The 15,205-nt window shown below is 34.3% G+C and overlaps 2 protein-coding genes and 1 non-coding gene across 3 annotated transcripts; all 3 read right to left on the bottom strand.

Moving 5' to 3' along the window:
• Positions 1-6: 6 nt before the first annotated feature.
• On the bottom strand, positions 7-223 carry LOC145593367 (small nucleolar RNA U3). The gene has a single exon (XR_014102709.1). It is a non-coding gene; the product is annotated as a small nucleolar RNA U3 (small nucleolar RNA).
• An 857-nt stretch (positions 224-1,080) lies between these two features.
• Positions 1,081-4,318, bottom strand: LOC145592466 (glutathione S-transferase-like). The gene is made up of 2 exons (XM_081648919.1): positions 4,015-4,318; positions 1,081-1,669 (listed from the first exon to the last, which is right to left on the bottom strand). Exons 1-2 carry the CDS (start codon positions 4,217-4,219, stop codon positions 1,203-1,205), a joined length of 672 nt encoding a protein of 223 aa, XP_081505045.1. The 5' UTR covers positions 4,220-4,318; the 3' UTR covers positions 1,081-1,202.
• Positions 4,319-9,589: 5,271 nt separating this feature from the next.
• LOC145592465 (mechanosensitive ion channel protein 6-like) lies at positions 9,590-14,582 on the bottom strand. The gene is made up of 5 exons (XM_081648917.1): positions 12,370-14,582; positions 11,726-11,849; positions 11,233-11,526; positions 10,917-11,119; positions 9,590-10,125 (listed from the first exon to the last, which is right to left on the bottom strand). Exons 1-5 carry the CDS (start codon positions 14,307-14,309, stop codon positions 9,837-9,839), a joined length of 2,850 nt encoding a protein of 949 aa, XP_081505043.1. The 5' UTR covers positions 14,310-14,582; the 3' UTR covers positions 9,590-9,836.
• Positions 14,583-15,205: the final 623 nt, after the last annotated feature.

The following is a 15,205-nucleotide window of genomic DNA, read 5'->3' as shown; positions in this document are numbered from 1 at the left end:
AGTTGAAGTCTGTCAGACAACCGTGTGACCATCCCAAGCTCACAATGGAAGCCGGGAACGATCCTCTACTGCACCAGTGAACCCGAACGATCCCAAGTAGCTGTTAATCACGCTCTGGCCACACGGTCATTATTCATCCACCAGACTTGGTTTTCTGTCTCCTTAGAACTCAAGGATACAGAGGTACGATCCTATAGAACAGATCCTGTTCAAGTAAGGTCGTACCATGTTAAGTTCTCTCTTCATTTTATATATATGCAATTAATATTGTTTCTGACTAATGTGGGACTTCATACTTTTCAGCCAATAACCATACAACTTGTTGCCTACACAGGAGCATAGTCCCAACTCTCCAAATTACAGCCTCAATTTGCTCTGGAGTCAATGTACCAAGAGGGCAAGACCAACACTACGGTCACTAAGAGCTGCAGCATTACAGTAAAGTAACATCTCGTCCTTATCAAACACTTACCTACTTGGGTGACTAAAACAGCCAAATCCTCATGTTGTAGGTTCTCGCCAATGCCAACTCATCCTGTCTCATGGTTGATGCCAAGTCGCACAGATCCATTGCATTCCTGCATATGATCCTGCAACTTTTCTCCAATGCCACAAGGCAGTACTTTGATCCTGAGACCCGACATCCATGAAAGTCATCTCATGTAGTAAGTGAAATTTAGAGAGAACAACAAACTGTTGCCTGGCTTTTAGGACAACAATAGGCACGTGTTTTGCCAGCCACTATGCAACTAAGTGCACTAGCTTTGTTAAAATGCATAATGACAACGAAGAAGTCAGCCTATGGGTTTGTAGCAATCAAATTACTCAAGCCCGGTTGTATGATAAGAGAATGTCTTACAGATTTGAACAAGTGAACGATCAAACATCTCCAATCTCTTTTTATAAAAGAGAAGAAAGAAGATTTCATGACTTAAAAGTGTACATCAATGCATGCATCAGGAATGTATCAAGTCAGTCTAGAACGACAGCTGTAATCTTAGAATGGTTACTTTGCACCATATAAGTGAGAAACTATTGATTAAGGATTAACAGAGCAGCTTTAAACAATGCAGGAACTGCTTCAGATAATCAGCAATCCCTTTTATTCAAATGAAAATCCGCCTTCTAAGATAATAACAGTACTAAATCAAAGTACAACCAACATAGTTTCAGAGAACCATAAAGAAGTCAAGGATTTCTGTTTAACTTTTAGGAAAGGAAGAGCTTTGCATTTCAACAACCTTCTTCCATGACTCCCTGCCTGAAATCTCCTCCCACCACCTACCCACATTATCTCTCGACATGAACAGCTCCTTTACGTCAGTACCATTCACCAAATAATGTGTGTTAGGCAAGTGAGAGAGATCAGCCAAGGTAAAATCATCACCAGCCAAGTAACGGCTCTCCCCCAGCCTACTATCATAGACATCAAGCACTTTGGCCAGCTTTTCTTTGCTCTGTTTGATCAACCCTTCATCTTGCTTGATGTTCATGCGAGGAGCAAACGCCAGCTGAAACACCAGGGTACCTGATGGAGGATTGAAGCTCTGGCTCTCTGCCTCTATCCACTGTTCTATTGACGCTTTCTCCAATGGATTTATTCCATACAGTTTTACGTTTCCTTGGCTTGCATATTTCTCTGATATGTAACGACATATTGCTCTTGACTCTGCAAGGAGTTATACGCACACAAATATAAGATATGACAGTACATTATTTCAAAGAAGGTGCAACCCTGCTAGGTAAAATAATATACAATTTAAGGAAGAGAATAGTGAAGGACAATGGAATCAGAAGGCATTCTTGAAACTGATGAAAGAGCTATGCCTGAAAGATAATTAAGTCATACATTAAATTGGACTAACAAGTTTAAAACCATCCTCCTTATGTACGAAATCTGAATCTCACGTTACCCTTGCATATGCTCAAAATTATAAATCCTCAAGACCGGACTTGAGAATTTTTTTTTATCATTTTGGTCCTTAGAGATGAGAGTATGACAGGATTTATAGTTTGATCCTTTATTCAAGGTACAGAAAGTGCTAAGTCATCAAATAATAGAAGGACTAGGTTTTTTGGGAATCCCAATTGTTCTATGTGCACAAACAATTCAAGGTGATGTGCTCTAACTGGATATTGCAGATGTTTGTGAGTTATGACATAGAATACCAACCGACTAGACATTTCTAGTTGAAATAGTTAAAGACATGACACACCAATTGAATGTTCTGCAGTAAGAGCCATTCCTGAAAGAAGGCAATCGGATGAACTTGATAGCCAGAAACTGATACAAGAGTGAACTAAAACATTTCAGAAGATAGCTGCAGTTGTTGTGACAACACTACTCTGACACGTTCTGATCAAACACATTATTACTTGATCAAAAGAGTGCAAATAAAATTCCATGCTTATCTCTTTCCAGACACTTACAATGTCCACAAGTATCTCAAAACTTCTGAAAATGAGTATCCATCTTCAAGCAATTAATACTTCCTAAATGCAAACAAGAAACTCAATATGACTGAAAGTCACTAAACACAAGAGTACAAGACAATGCTGTGTTTTGGGAAATCTTGGCATTCTATATAATGCAAGAGATAACACAGGCTGGAACTTCCTACAACAAGAAATTAACACCCCCCAACGGCTTAACCTGTAACCAGTATAGCAGCATTTGAAAGGGAAAGTCACAGAAAATTTGAGAAACCTCTAACTTGAGTCTTGTTCAATAACAAATCAAAAGTTATATTTCACTTAATTCAGACATATTATAGTCAGGAATCGTGACAATTTCCTACAACAATGGAGAAAGTAACACTGAATCCATTGTACACCCTTGGTTACAGACTTATTTTTTTGTTACTGAGAAAAGGGTGATAAACTGATAACTGATTAAGTCATTAAGAAGCATACAACAAATGACATATATGAGAAGCAAATTTTGATATTAGACTACTAGTTATGTCAAAAGCCTGATAAAAGGTATACTTCAAATCATTATGAAATACATTGATCTAACTAGTAATATTGAAAGCCTGATAACTGCTACTGCAAGCCAAATAGTAGGCTATCAAACTTTAACCATTGTTTCACAAGTATATGCAAGTCTGATACAAGTTTTAAGACTTAACAATGCCCAAGCTTTTCATATCAGGTAATGTCTATACAACAAGTACACGCAATATTTGTGTTATACGAAGTATATGTATATGGAAATCTAATTCCTAGGTCAAGTCTAAACTTTTTTATTAACATTTTAAGACCAGAGTTACTAAAAACACAACATATAAAAAGCAAAGTGTACAGTAAATAACCCTCTTTTCTCCTAAATTACTACATTTTTCCCTTTGTTGAAGACTTAGCTTGTTGCTTCCACTAGTTTATGTTGGTTTACACCATCTAACATAGTACCAGAGCCAAATAATCCTCCATAAATTAATCTTTAATCTATCCGGTCTTATCAAAGCTATGAATCAAACTTGGAATACCCAATTTCAACTTATAACTCACTGGCCTTAAATCACAAGAATTTTACAAGCAAAGCAATCAACTCCATAGATTTAGAAATACATTATGACACCCAATAGTCCAATTACTCAAAAGCTTTGTAATTTTCTATCCCATGAAATTGAAATCAGTTCAATTACTCAAAAGCTTTATACTTTTCTATCCCATGAAATTAAAATCAGGGATTTCCCAATTACCCTATATCCATTTTAATATTTTATACACCCACCGACCACCGTGGTCAAAACAAGAAAAACTTTTAGAGTCGGAGTACCATTTCCAACATAATTTATACCAAATTACCAATATTCAAATTAATCCAAACCCCATATCCCTTATTTTCAGTTGTATAATCGAAGAACAGAAGATACATAACCTTAAAATTATTTAAAAAAAATAAAAAATAGAGATGTGCACAAGTGAATCACATTACAGTTTTTTTTTTTTTTTTTTTCATGCAACGCAAATTATGCTATTATTAGAGTGTTAGAATGAAATAAAGATTACCAAAAAGAGTAATGTGATCTTCTTGGAAAGCAGGAACTTGACCAAAAGGCTGAAGTTTGAGGTAATCAGGAGATTTGTGTTCTCCTTTAGCCATGTTGACATTGATGAGTTCATACTGAACTTGTTTTTCCAGAAGACATGCAAACACCCTTGATACCGCCGTTGACAGCGGTGGTCCGTACACTTTCACCGGCGTTGCTGTCATTTTTTATTTCAGGATCTACAAATTGAAAACAGTGTATAGTGGAAATTGTGCTAAAATGGCTAACTTTATCTAGTTTTTTTTGGAGAGTTTATGACTTCTGACTTTATCCTTTTCTTGTTGATATCCTTATTTCGTTTGACACGTTTAGAATATTTTAGTCTTAACAATTTTTTTGAGGGTATATTTTAGTCTTAACAATTTTTTATACTTCATTTTTTTTTTTTTTTTTTTTTTTTTTTGGTTTTCCCACATGATTTACCCTTTAAGCCTAGTTAGGTTATAGTTTACAGACAATAGATACTTAAAAATGTCATCACAATCAAAGTTCGATGATAAAAAACCTTCATTATCTAATTTGATCCGGTTTGCATGATATATCTAAGAATTATTTGAATGGCCCTTTTCTTTTAACACACTACGAGTATAATTTTCTAAGTCATTACATTTGTTTTTAATACATTAATAAAATAAAATTAGTCAAAGTCAATAGATTAATACTCAAATAAATGTGTACTTTAAAATATGGGTGATTCTCAAAATAATGTAATAATATAAACTAATTCCTTATATACATTGGTTTAAAAACTATTTCCCACAATGTCGTCCACGTAGGCTCGGTTTCAAGGTTTGGTATTAGCGGTTCTATGCATAAAACCTCTAATACCATTAGCAGTTCTATATAAAGAGCCGCTATTGAAAGCTAAAGTAGAGGTTCTATGTATAGAATCTCTATTGGTATTAGCGGTTCTGTAGTGCCAAATTCTGAACCTAGGAACTGATCCTATGTGGATGGTATTGTGGGAAATAGTTTTTAAACCAACTTATATAGGGAATTAATTTGTATTTTAGAATCATTTATGGAAATCACTCGTTAAAATATAATTAAAGTCAGAATTACCTAATTATCGATTGAATTTATATTAATACATGAATCTCGTTAATGAGCGCCCCCTAAACGTTAAATAACACTTTAAAATATTTCTTAAAATGATATTTATTAGGAAAGATATGCCAAAATCACATGTCGATTTGGTGAAATTAATGGTATTTCTACTTTTAGTTAACTTATCTACCGTCCTTGGAGCGTTAGTTAGTTTTTACCTTAAATTCATATTTTAATTATATATATTACCCAATTAAAACATTAAGTTGCTTATTAATTTAAATCTAAGGTTTACATCAAGGCTCAAGGATTTCAAATATAGTACTCTGGCCCTGTTTACTTCACCTTAAAAAAAATAATATTCAGTAAAAATAATTTCAGTTCAGTAAAATTAATTTCAGTTCAGTAAAAATCAATAACTTCAAAGAAGAAATATAATAGAAATTCAATAAAAATAATTTCAATTCAGCAAAAATAATTTCAATTCAGTAAAAATTAAATTTAGTTCAATAAAAATAATTTAAGTTCAGCAAAAATAATTTTAGTTCAGCAAAAATAAGGTGAAGTGAACGGGGCGTTATATTGTAAATAATGTAGAGTATTCGATGATGAAAATTTGAAATTGGGGTATCAAAATTAGATATAGAAGTGGGTAGAAATGAATTTTAAAAATTCCCCAAAAGATTCAATATTAATTATGGTTAGGACTTAGGAAAATAAAGTTAGTGAGCACCAAAAAAAAAAAAAAGTAGATTAGTCTTAAGACATCTGGATCATTTATATCATTATTAAAACTCTAAGGCAAGGAGTGTGATTTTGCCATGTGTCAATTTCCTTTTGTTATTTTGCCACGTTACTTTTAATTTTTTGCTAGTCACTTTTCAATTTTATTGGTGTATTTAAATATGCTTTATTTATGCCTAAGAAGAATGATCAAATGTATAATATATTAATTAATTTAGTTGTTTCAATTAAAAATAAAAAAAATAAAAAAAAATTAAATCAGCTTTTATTACCCAAATTAAGTTTTCAACCGATAGTATTTAAGCACAGTTGAATTTATTGATTTCAACTTTAAAGAAAGAGAATGTGTTACTTGCAAACCAATAGACTAGCCATTTAAGTATTTATTTTGGTCACAATTGAAAAGTTGAATGTTTTTAAACTGTTTTGACCCATTTGATTTGTAAAATTGTAGCCTATATGTATTCAATATATTTATCCCTATCAAATTAACAACACAAGGAAATGATGCACTAAATAGTCTAAACCTCTTGGAGAAACATTTTACTAGGTGAGTATTGTGTTAGGTGGGTATTTGTGTATTATACCATATGAGATTCCATTGATTGCTTTGCTTTATAGTTCACTCAAAGCTCTCAAGGTTAGTGCTTATAAAAATTTTCATTATTCACTACTTATGGTCGGTGGTTGAATATTGATTTGATGATTCATTTGTGCATCCAATTAAGAAAGGGTATCACATTTATTTTTTATTTTTTAAAAAAAGACATAATGCATGTAATGGAATATGAAAAAAGAAACAAACCCCAAGGTATTGCCCAGCTCACTAACTAGTTTGGTTGTTAAAAACAAGTCTTTTTCATAACATTTTACAGGTCAATAAGGACTTCCTCGTAAAACCCACTTAGACGTGAGCAAAGCTAACATGTCCAGCCCAATTCACTAGCTGAAAGCATTGTCATTTTGTTAGCTCCAGATTGATGAGGCAAAAATATACTTGTATGAGAAAATTTGGAGAACTATTTCATATTTTTACAGTGTGGGACACATATTTTTTCCCACTTCCCACTAAACTTCCCTTTCATGAGTTCCAATTTCCAAACTTCCCACCAACCTCAAGGTGTCTATTGCTCTTCCATATTGGAAGTTGAGGAGAACAAAGATTTCTTTATATAGGATTACACCCCCCCCCCCCTCCCTTTTTTTTTCTTTTTTCTTTTTTTTTTCTAATTTCTTGTTTTCTGTTTTCTGTTTCCTGTGTTTTGGTTTTTTATTTTTTAAAAAAACAAAAAACTAAAAATAATAAACGATGTCAAATAAGTCCTAGGATATCCGATATGGTGTTTCTATTTCTGATATTTCAAGTCAGATATTTGAAAGTTCTTAAATTGGTTTTGGATAATCTTTTAAAATTCATTATCTACAGTAAATTATTACTTTGTAGGAGTATTAAAAAACTGCTTAGCAAATTTTTTGGATATCAGATTTAATTTAAAATATTCAAATATCCATTTTGGTCACTCCTCTGATAAGGTATAAACTTTGATCTTCCTTTCTTTTACGTCAAAAATTACTAAAGGTAAAAGCCTAAGCCTCTAGAAACACAACTTTTGTGTTCCTTTGACATGTAGAATTACTTTTACCCAGGGCCGTTTCTGAGATTTCGGGGGCCTAGGGCGAAATAATAAATTGAGGCCCTATAGTATATATATATATGAACAAATAATCATTTAAAAAAAAAAAGTTTTGACCAAATAATCTAGTTTTAATTATTGCTGAAAAAAACTTATAATAAGTTAAACTCAATGTAAAAATTCCATTAAAAAAAAAAAAAAAAAAAAAAACTCAATGTAAAAATAATACTTCTATGATTATATACCACATTACTACTACAACTATACGGTAGTAAAAAAAACAATTTATAAAGGAAGCATTTTGTAGTTATTATCGATATATATACTACGTAAATGGTTACTAATTTTTAAAACAGGGAAGCAAAAAAAATAAAACAAAATTGGTGAACATGGTAGTCGAACCTTTGACCATAGAGAACATTTAACTTCACTAACTTATCCTAACCACCAAACTGGCGAGATACTCATGTTAGCTATCGCTTCTATAAAATAAATATAGCTGTCTCATGAACTTAAAACAGAAAATGGGGCCCTCTCCGTCCGTGGGCCCTGGGCGGGTGCCCCGGCTCAGCGACGGGCCTGCTTTTACCATTTAGTACTTTTGGAACTTTATATATTCTTTTTAGGTCGTTGAATATTCAGCATTCAGCAACTGATATGGCAACGATTATCGCTAATCTCCTAGTAACATCTTCTCATGCAAAACCTACTGCTGTAACAAACTACCAATAACATAAAATTACTAAAATCCCAGAATACTACTACGTATTAAAAAATAAAAATAATTAAAAAAATATCAAGCCGCAATTTACGGTAAAAATAGTGCAAATGGAAGAAACAAAAAAGCCTAATTTAATTGTATGAATATGAAATATAAGTCTACTAAAATTCAAAAAGATTCAACAGTTGCACATGTATTTCTAGTTGATAGCCAGGATCTGAGTCATGTACTCATCAACTTTGCTGGTAACATTCGACAATTATTGCCTCAAATCTCAATATTAGACAACCATTCTCTAGATACGCCACCAACTTGCAAATAATTGCAATATGATACAGTATAGCATCAAACAATAATTCTTGTAACAAAATAATACAGTGTGTTCGGTTGTTTATAGGCCATGTTCACTTCACATCATGTTTGTTGAATTAAAATTATTTTTATTGAATTGAAATCATTTATACTAAATTTTCATTATATTTTTGCTTTAAAATTATTGATTTTTATTAAACTGACATTATTTTTTCTAAACATTATGTTTGTAAGGTGAAGAAAACAAAACAAGGTTCAAAACAAGGAATTTTCTATGATTGTTACTCCATAAAAAGTAAAACTGGAAAAACATAGTAAAATATACTTCATTTGTCTTCCATATTATTCCATTACTTTCTTTATTAAAGATCCAATATAATGAAACTTAAGTACAGCAAAAATGATGACTTTTGAGTGGCTACAATATAATTATAGCCATTGTATTAAATTTAATCACGACCATTCATTTATGTTGACTAATACAAACCGTTGATATAGATTATATTTTATTTAAAAATAAAAGTGCACGTTATTTTGACAGTTTCTTTTGTATACATAATAGGCTTTGGCTTTGCCTTCGTTCTTATCTGAGTTATTCCAATCCATCGAAAATTCCAAGATCAATGAAGACTATGATCTTTCTTTTTCCCAAGCTTTACCAGTGAAGCCATTATGTATTAGAATCAATCAATTTGTGGGACACTAACTTCATCTTCTTTCATGCATTATAGTCACCATTGCAGATGGAGGAGAAAAGCCCAAAAAAAAAAAAATACTAATCGGCAAACAAGAAAAACTGACAAAAAGTGGCCTATTATTTTTAATTTTTTTTGGTCATGTTTTTTTATAAAAATTAAATATCAACGGTTTATATTAGTCAATAAAAATGAATGGTTGTAATTTGATTTAATACAATAGCCACAATTTTATTTTGACCATTTGAAAACTATCCAAAAAGTTAATAGGCTTGTCTAATTCTTTTATCTTTTGCTCTGGTTTGAGGTTGCAGAATATAATTTAGATAGGATACTCATATTATATATAACCAGAACTAACATTGGTCCATATCGAACATATAAAGCACATAATAGAATAATACTAATCGAGTTATCAAAACCTAATAAAGATGATAATATACATTAAGATTCGCAACTCTGGCCAGTTCTTACAGGAAAAACTGGCGCCACAGGAAAGGCAAGGAGTAAAAAATCTCCTCAACCTTTCCCATGATTCCGCCTAGTGTTGCTAGCAATGTAGCATAATAGCATGTCAACCAAAGGCACTGACAGAGCTGCTCTCCACAGACGTGTTCCATAAAACTCATCATCTTGCACAAGTAGCCCAGTTAGATGGAACCCTATCGGATACCACAGGCGGTAAGTTTCTGACATTGACGTCCATGGGCAACATGCGGTACTCAATGTCAAGATCTTTGAAGATCTTGACCATTTCCTCGACAAGAAGGGATCTCCTCACCCATCTCTCTCCCATGTCTTGATGGTTCATCCTATGTGATACCCAAAGCGAAAACTTAATCTTGTTCATGTCATCTACATCCCTCATTACTATCATTGGCGCTGGGTACCAGTGATCCGACTTGTTGTCAATGTACCTGAAGCAGACAATCAAACCAGTTATTAAAAAGGCTGCAGCACTAATCTACATCATTTAGAGATGCATTAAAGTGATTAAACCCAAAAGTGATTAGCAAGACATTGTAGGCAAAAAATCATAATCAACAAGAGCCTTATTTTGAACTCTGATAAGGCTGTGTTATTGAAGGTCTATAATCTAGATTGACCACCCGTACAGAGACATAGCAAATAAACCATAACCTCTTCGACTTACAAAAATAAGTTTCGGTAAAATCAGGTTTAATCTGATAAAAATTAGTAGTAAACAACAAAAGCAAAATCAGGTAGTGAGAATAAGGGCATATTTAGGACTTACTGATGATCATCCAATACATTCTTGAAAACGACATACTTCATATATTCTTATAGATGACTACAAAATTATTGACCATTTTCTATTCGTTAACTAATGCACAGGAATATAATCTTATACGTTTAAAAATAGTGCTTTTATAACATATTCTTATTCCACAAAGTTTGGATTAAATAGGGACATTGGGACCTTACAACTCCACAAGCCAAACTAGCCTACGCATAATAAGATGTGGTAGAAATGCCGAAGGACCACCCCCCCCCCCCCCCAAACACACACACACACAGAAAGGCTGAAAGTGATACAGAATGAGAACCATCACACAAGTTGCTATTGTTTTCTTTGGGTGGGACGGAAAGAATTAAGATATACGGAAAGATATTTATGATATGCAATATGTAAATCAGAAGAATGCTCGACCTTCAACAAGGATAACAAATGCAATTCACAGCTTACCTTGTTATTCTTTCCTTCATCAAAGATAACTTTTCCCCCGGAGTTGAGACGTGGACGCAGAAATCAATGAAGTCTCCCATATCTGGACTTCGGTAGTAGTTACTGATCGGCTTGGTTGCTAGCACACTGTTTGGATAAATGATTTTATGGTTGTCATATTTCAAAAACACGGTTGTCAATATATTCATCTCTTCCACAATCATCTGTGAAAAAAAATGCAAAGAAGTATTAGTAAGCATTATATCTGATGCATAACAGACAATGCCCTTGAGGCCCTAAAATTTGAAATTTCTAATTAAGACAACTGACATATTACCTGGACTCCTTCAATTTCACAACGATCACCTACATCAAAAGGATGCATAACAAACAAAAAGATGATTGCTTCGAATGTTGTCTTGCAAGTGTTACCAAACATGAAGGCAAGTACAACAACTTGGGAGCTCACGAAGACCAGAAAGTGAGTAACGGGGACACCTAGGATCAGAAGCCAGATAATTATAACAGCAATACCGACAAGAATATTCACCAGATGGTGAAGCTTGTTCACAGCTGTCTTTGTGTCATTGAGGGACAATGCAAGAGCCCTTCTTTCTCTGAACACATTAACCTGGAAAAGTATAATATAGTAAGATGGTTTGCAAAAGAAAACAAGGGGACAGTGAGAGGGAGATTAAAAAGGAATGGGACAAGAATATAGCTCAAAATGAGCTACAATTCGACAAAATGTACTACTTAGCCAAATGTTCATACTTCATAGCAATTAGTTGAAGGTTACAACAAAATTAGAAATGGATGTGATCTCTTACCACCCAGTTTTTAAGTGCCCGTTTACTGATCCCTTTACCATCAAGAGCTCCTTCAAACATATTTATTGTCCTGTGTGCTTCATCTTCCCTCAGAAAGCGCATCAAGTCCGCCAATTGTATATATCTTCAGCACAGAAAAACCAGACACAGATTACTAAGATACATCATGACAGGAGAACAATGATGCCAAACAGGAAACTCAAGGATAATGTAACAGGATGATAACAGATGACTGCTACAAAAGGGATAAGGAACTAGAAGCATAACTTCAGACACCCTCTAATGCCTTCACTATATCGAACAGTTTAGCTAGTTTCAAAGCTTAGGTCATCCTACACTGGAGACTGTAACGCTGTAACAGGAAACGATATAAACTAGGAGCACAAGAGCATATGTATTATAAATTTATAACAAGTTGAAAAAGGAAACTTCCTATGATAAATGAGGATTCCTAAACACACTTAACAGTTCAAAATCAGATATGGAATCAAAGTTAGAATAGAAAAACACAATTCAGCTCAAAGTTCATAGTTTGCAAAGCCAATGAGTCAATGACATCTGCCTTCAATAATTTGTGAATGTGTAACTTAATGTATGGTTTCAGGAAAATCATAAACTATAAGTGCAAGGATAAAATGTCTTACTTTGAACCTGGTGGAGCAACATTAGTGAATACTCTCTTGGCAGCAGCTTTTGCTTCCTTCTCACTACGAATATGCAATGCCGAGTCATCCTCCTCTAAATTTGGATCAAGCTGCTCGTCAAGAGTAGACAGAGCCCCCTTACGAACAATATTCATCAACCTCTTCATATTCCAAGCAGATACATTCTTCTGATTCCATCGGTGCAAGTGATCAATACTAATCCCGTCATCCTTTTCTTCCTCTTCCCTCCTAGAGTTTGACGGCGCCCTAGGACTCTTCCCAATCACTGAACTCCTAGGACTCTTCCCAATACGAGGACTCCTCTGCAAGGCACTTGCACTCGACCTTCCACTCCCTGCTGGCGGTTTCCCTTCATTAGGCAAACAACTCGCTCTAAGATCAGGAGGGATATAAACCCCAGCATTCTGAAGCTTATTAACCTCCGAAACAACCCTCTCCTCCTCTTCCTGAATACGCTGAATCTCAAGGTAAGGCGGTCCAGACAAGGTCTCAATCACATACTGATTAAACAACGCGTCCTGAATCCTATCAAAGAAGGCGGTAACATGGAAATTCATAGCCAACACCTTAAGCAACAAAGTCTTAATCAACCACATCAATGTAGCCACCATAAAACAGATCAAAATCTTAGTGACATAAGGCAAAACCTGACTCCTAGTCTCCTTCTCAACCTTCTTATCCAAAATCAAAATCCAAGCAAGTAAAACCCACCCTAACCACAAAAACTTCTGCACAGAACTCCTCAATCCATAAACAAAATACAAAACCCGCTTTCGAAGCAAGAAATTACGCTCAATAAAGAAGACAACAAGATGAATCAACCACCCAGAAACCAACCCACCACAAATTAACACTAACCCCATAACAAACCACTTCCATAATTGCATATCCCAAATAGCTTTATCCCTAAAACGTTTAATCACAAGACTACATATTAAAGCAGCAACAATTAACACTAAACTAACCCATTGTAACACAGTAAAGAAACTCAACTTCCCTTTTTTATATTCTTCTGGTAAATCCTCACCAAATGGATCATCTTCTTCAATTTCTTCACTCTTTCCAATAAACCCAGAACGATTTAATCTCCCAGATCTTTTATCATCTTCAGGTGGGTCCATTAATCTGGACTTAGTCTTCATCCTCATTAACCCAGGTTTCTTCTGCTGAAACGATGCGTTTGACCCACTACACTGAACCACCTGATCTCCGTCATCTCTTCCGCTAACCCCCGCCATAGCTTGGCTTTGATTCCGCCCACTATCATCACTCACCCTCCTCTGAACCAGCTCACTCTCTTTAAACGACACCGTATGATGGTGCGTTCGAGGCGTAATCCTCCCGTAATCATTCGGGCTCTCATTCACCGGCGATAAACATTGGTTCTCCAAATCCACCTCTCCTTTCGGGAAATCAAACTCCCCCGAAGATGAATCATCCTCATCATCACCGCCACCGCCGGTATTATGCTGTTGCACATCATTGTTAATTTTAAGGGGTTTTTTCATTGTCGAAGCTTGAGCAGCAAACGCGTCATTCTGGAAATCATAGCTCGACCCACGAACAATGGGCGGACAAAGTCCGGAACCAGCGGCAGCATTATTGGGTGGCGGAGATTTGGTGGGTTCAACGGCGGGAGCAATGGTAACACCAGCAGACGAAGAAGTTGAAGCTGAAGGTTCAATTTTAACAAAGAAATCAGAGTTAAAAGAAGTATTCATTGGGTCGTTTCTACTTTGAAGTAATCCAAGTCTTTCTTCTTCTTCAACACTATTTTTCTTCTTCTTAGTATTGCTATTACTTGTACTACTACTATGTTTAGCACTATTATTTGGAGAATTTGAAGAAGAAGAAGGTGAAGAAGAAGAGTTTTTAGGAGGGGATTTTCTTAAAGGACTACTCCCTTTAAAAGCTTCCATTTTTTCAATATTTTTTCTTATGGAAAGATTCAAAATAATGAAGATTTTATTACAATATGAAAGGGAATAAATTGGAGACGAACACCTGTAGTTTATGGTAAGTTGAAAGTTGTACTATTGTTGTAAATTAAACTTAAAATTATGAATGAGCTGGAGTTGAGCAATGAGCAGTACTATTGTTGTTTTAGTAGTAGTAGCAGCAAAGATGAGGAGAGAGAAAATAAAAAAAGAAAAGAGGAGAGAGAATGAAAAAAGATGCGTATAATTTTGACAATTGAGAGAAGGTCTTATTGAAGAGGATTTTATGCTTGTCTTAGGTCATTGTGTGTTTACCTACTCTTGCGGGATTTACTACGACTCTTTTTTTGAAAGAATTCTCTTTACAATAAATATGGAAAGGATGGCGGTATTAACGTTTAAGTTAAGGTTATTATAGTGTTTTGAGAAGGACAAGGAGTAAAATTGGAATTGTATGTTCTAGTAGACCCTAGGATCATGGTAAGTTAATATGGCAATTGAAATAATACCAGTTTTGTTTTGGTAAATGAATTATTATCGGGAAATTTTTTTATATGGTAAGTTTTACACACTTTTAATCTGTATGATTGCTTACATAAGAGTTTGGTTAATGTCATTAAATTTGGCTAATTAATCACATTTCACAAATCCTTATATGTGGCTAACATGAGAGTAATTTCGTTAGTGTTATAGGGGTTATTCGATTAGTGTTACAGGAGTTAATCGGTCTGTATTTTAGGGATTCTAAGTCAGTATTAAATGGCTTACTCGGTCAGTTTTATTCTTTTACAACTGGTCACATGGTATGATCAGCCGCATACAAAATGCGCTGATTAGATTTTCTTGTAAAAATATTGATTAAAGAATTAATTTTGTAT

This window comes from Chenopodium album, chromosome 18 (assembly GCF_948465745.1).
Source record: "Chenopodium album chromosome 18, dcCheAlbu1.1, whole genome shotgun sequence".
Taxonomy (NCBI): Eukaryota; Viridiplantae; Streptophyta; class Magnoliopsida; order Caryophyllales; family Amaranthaceae; genus Chenopodium; species Chenopodium album.
The sequence above is the reverse complement of the archived record's forward strand: the minus strand, read 5'-3'. Positions and strand labels throughout refer to the sequence as shown.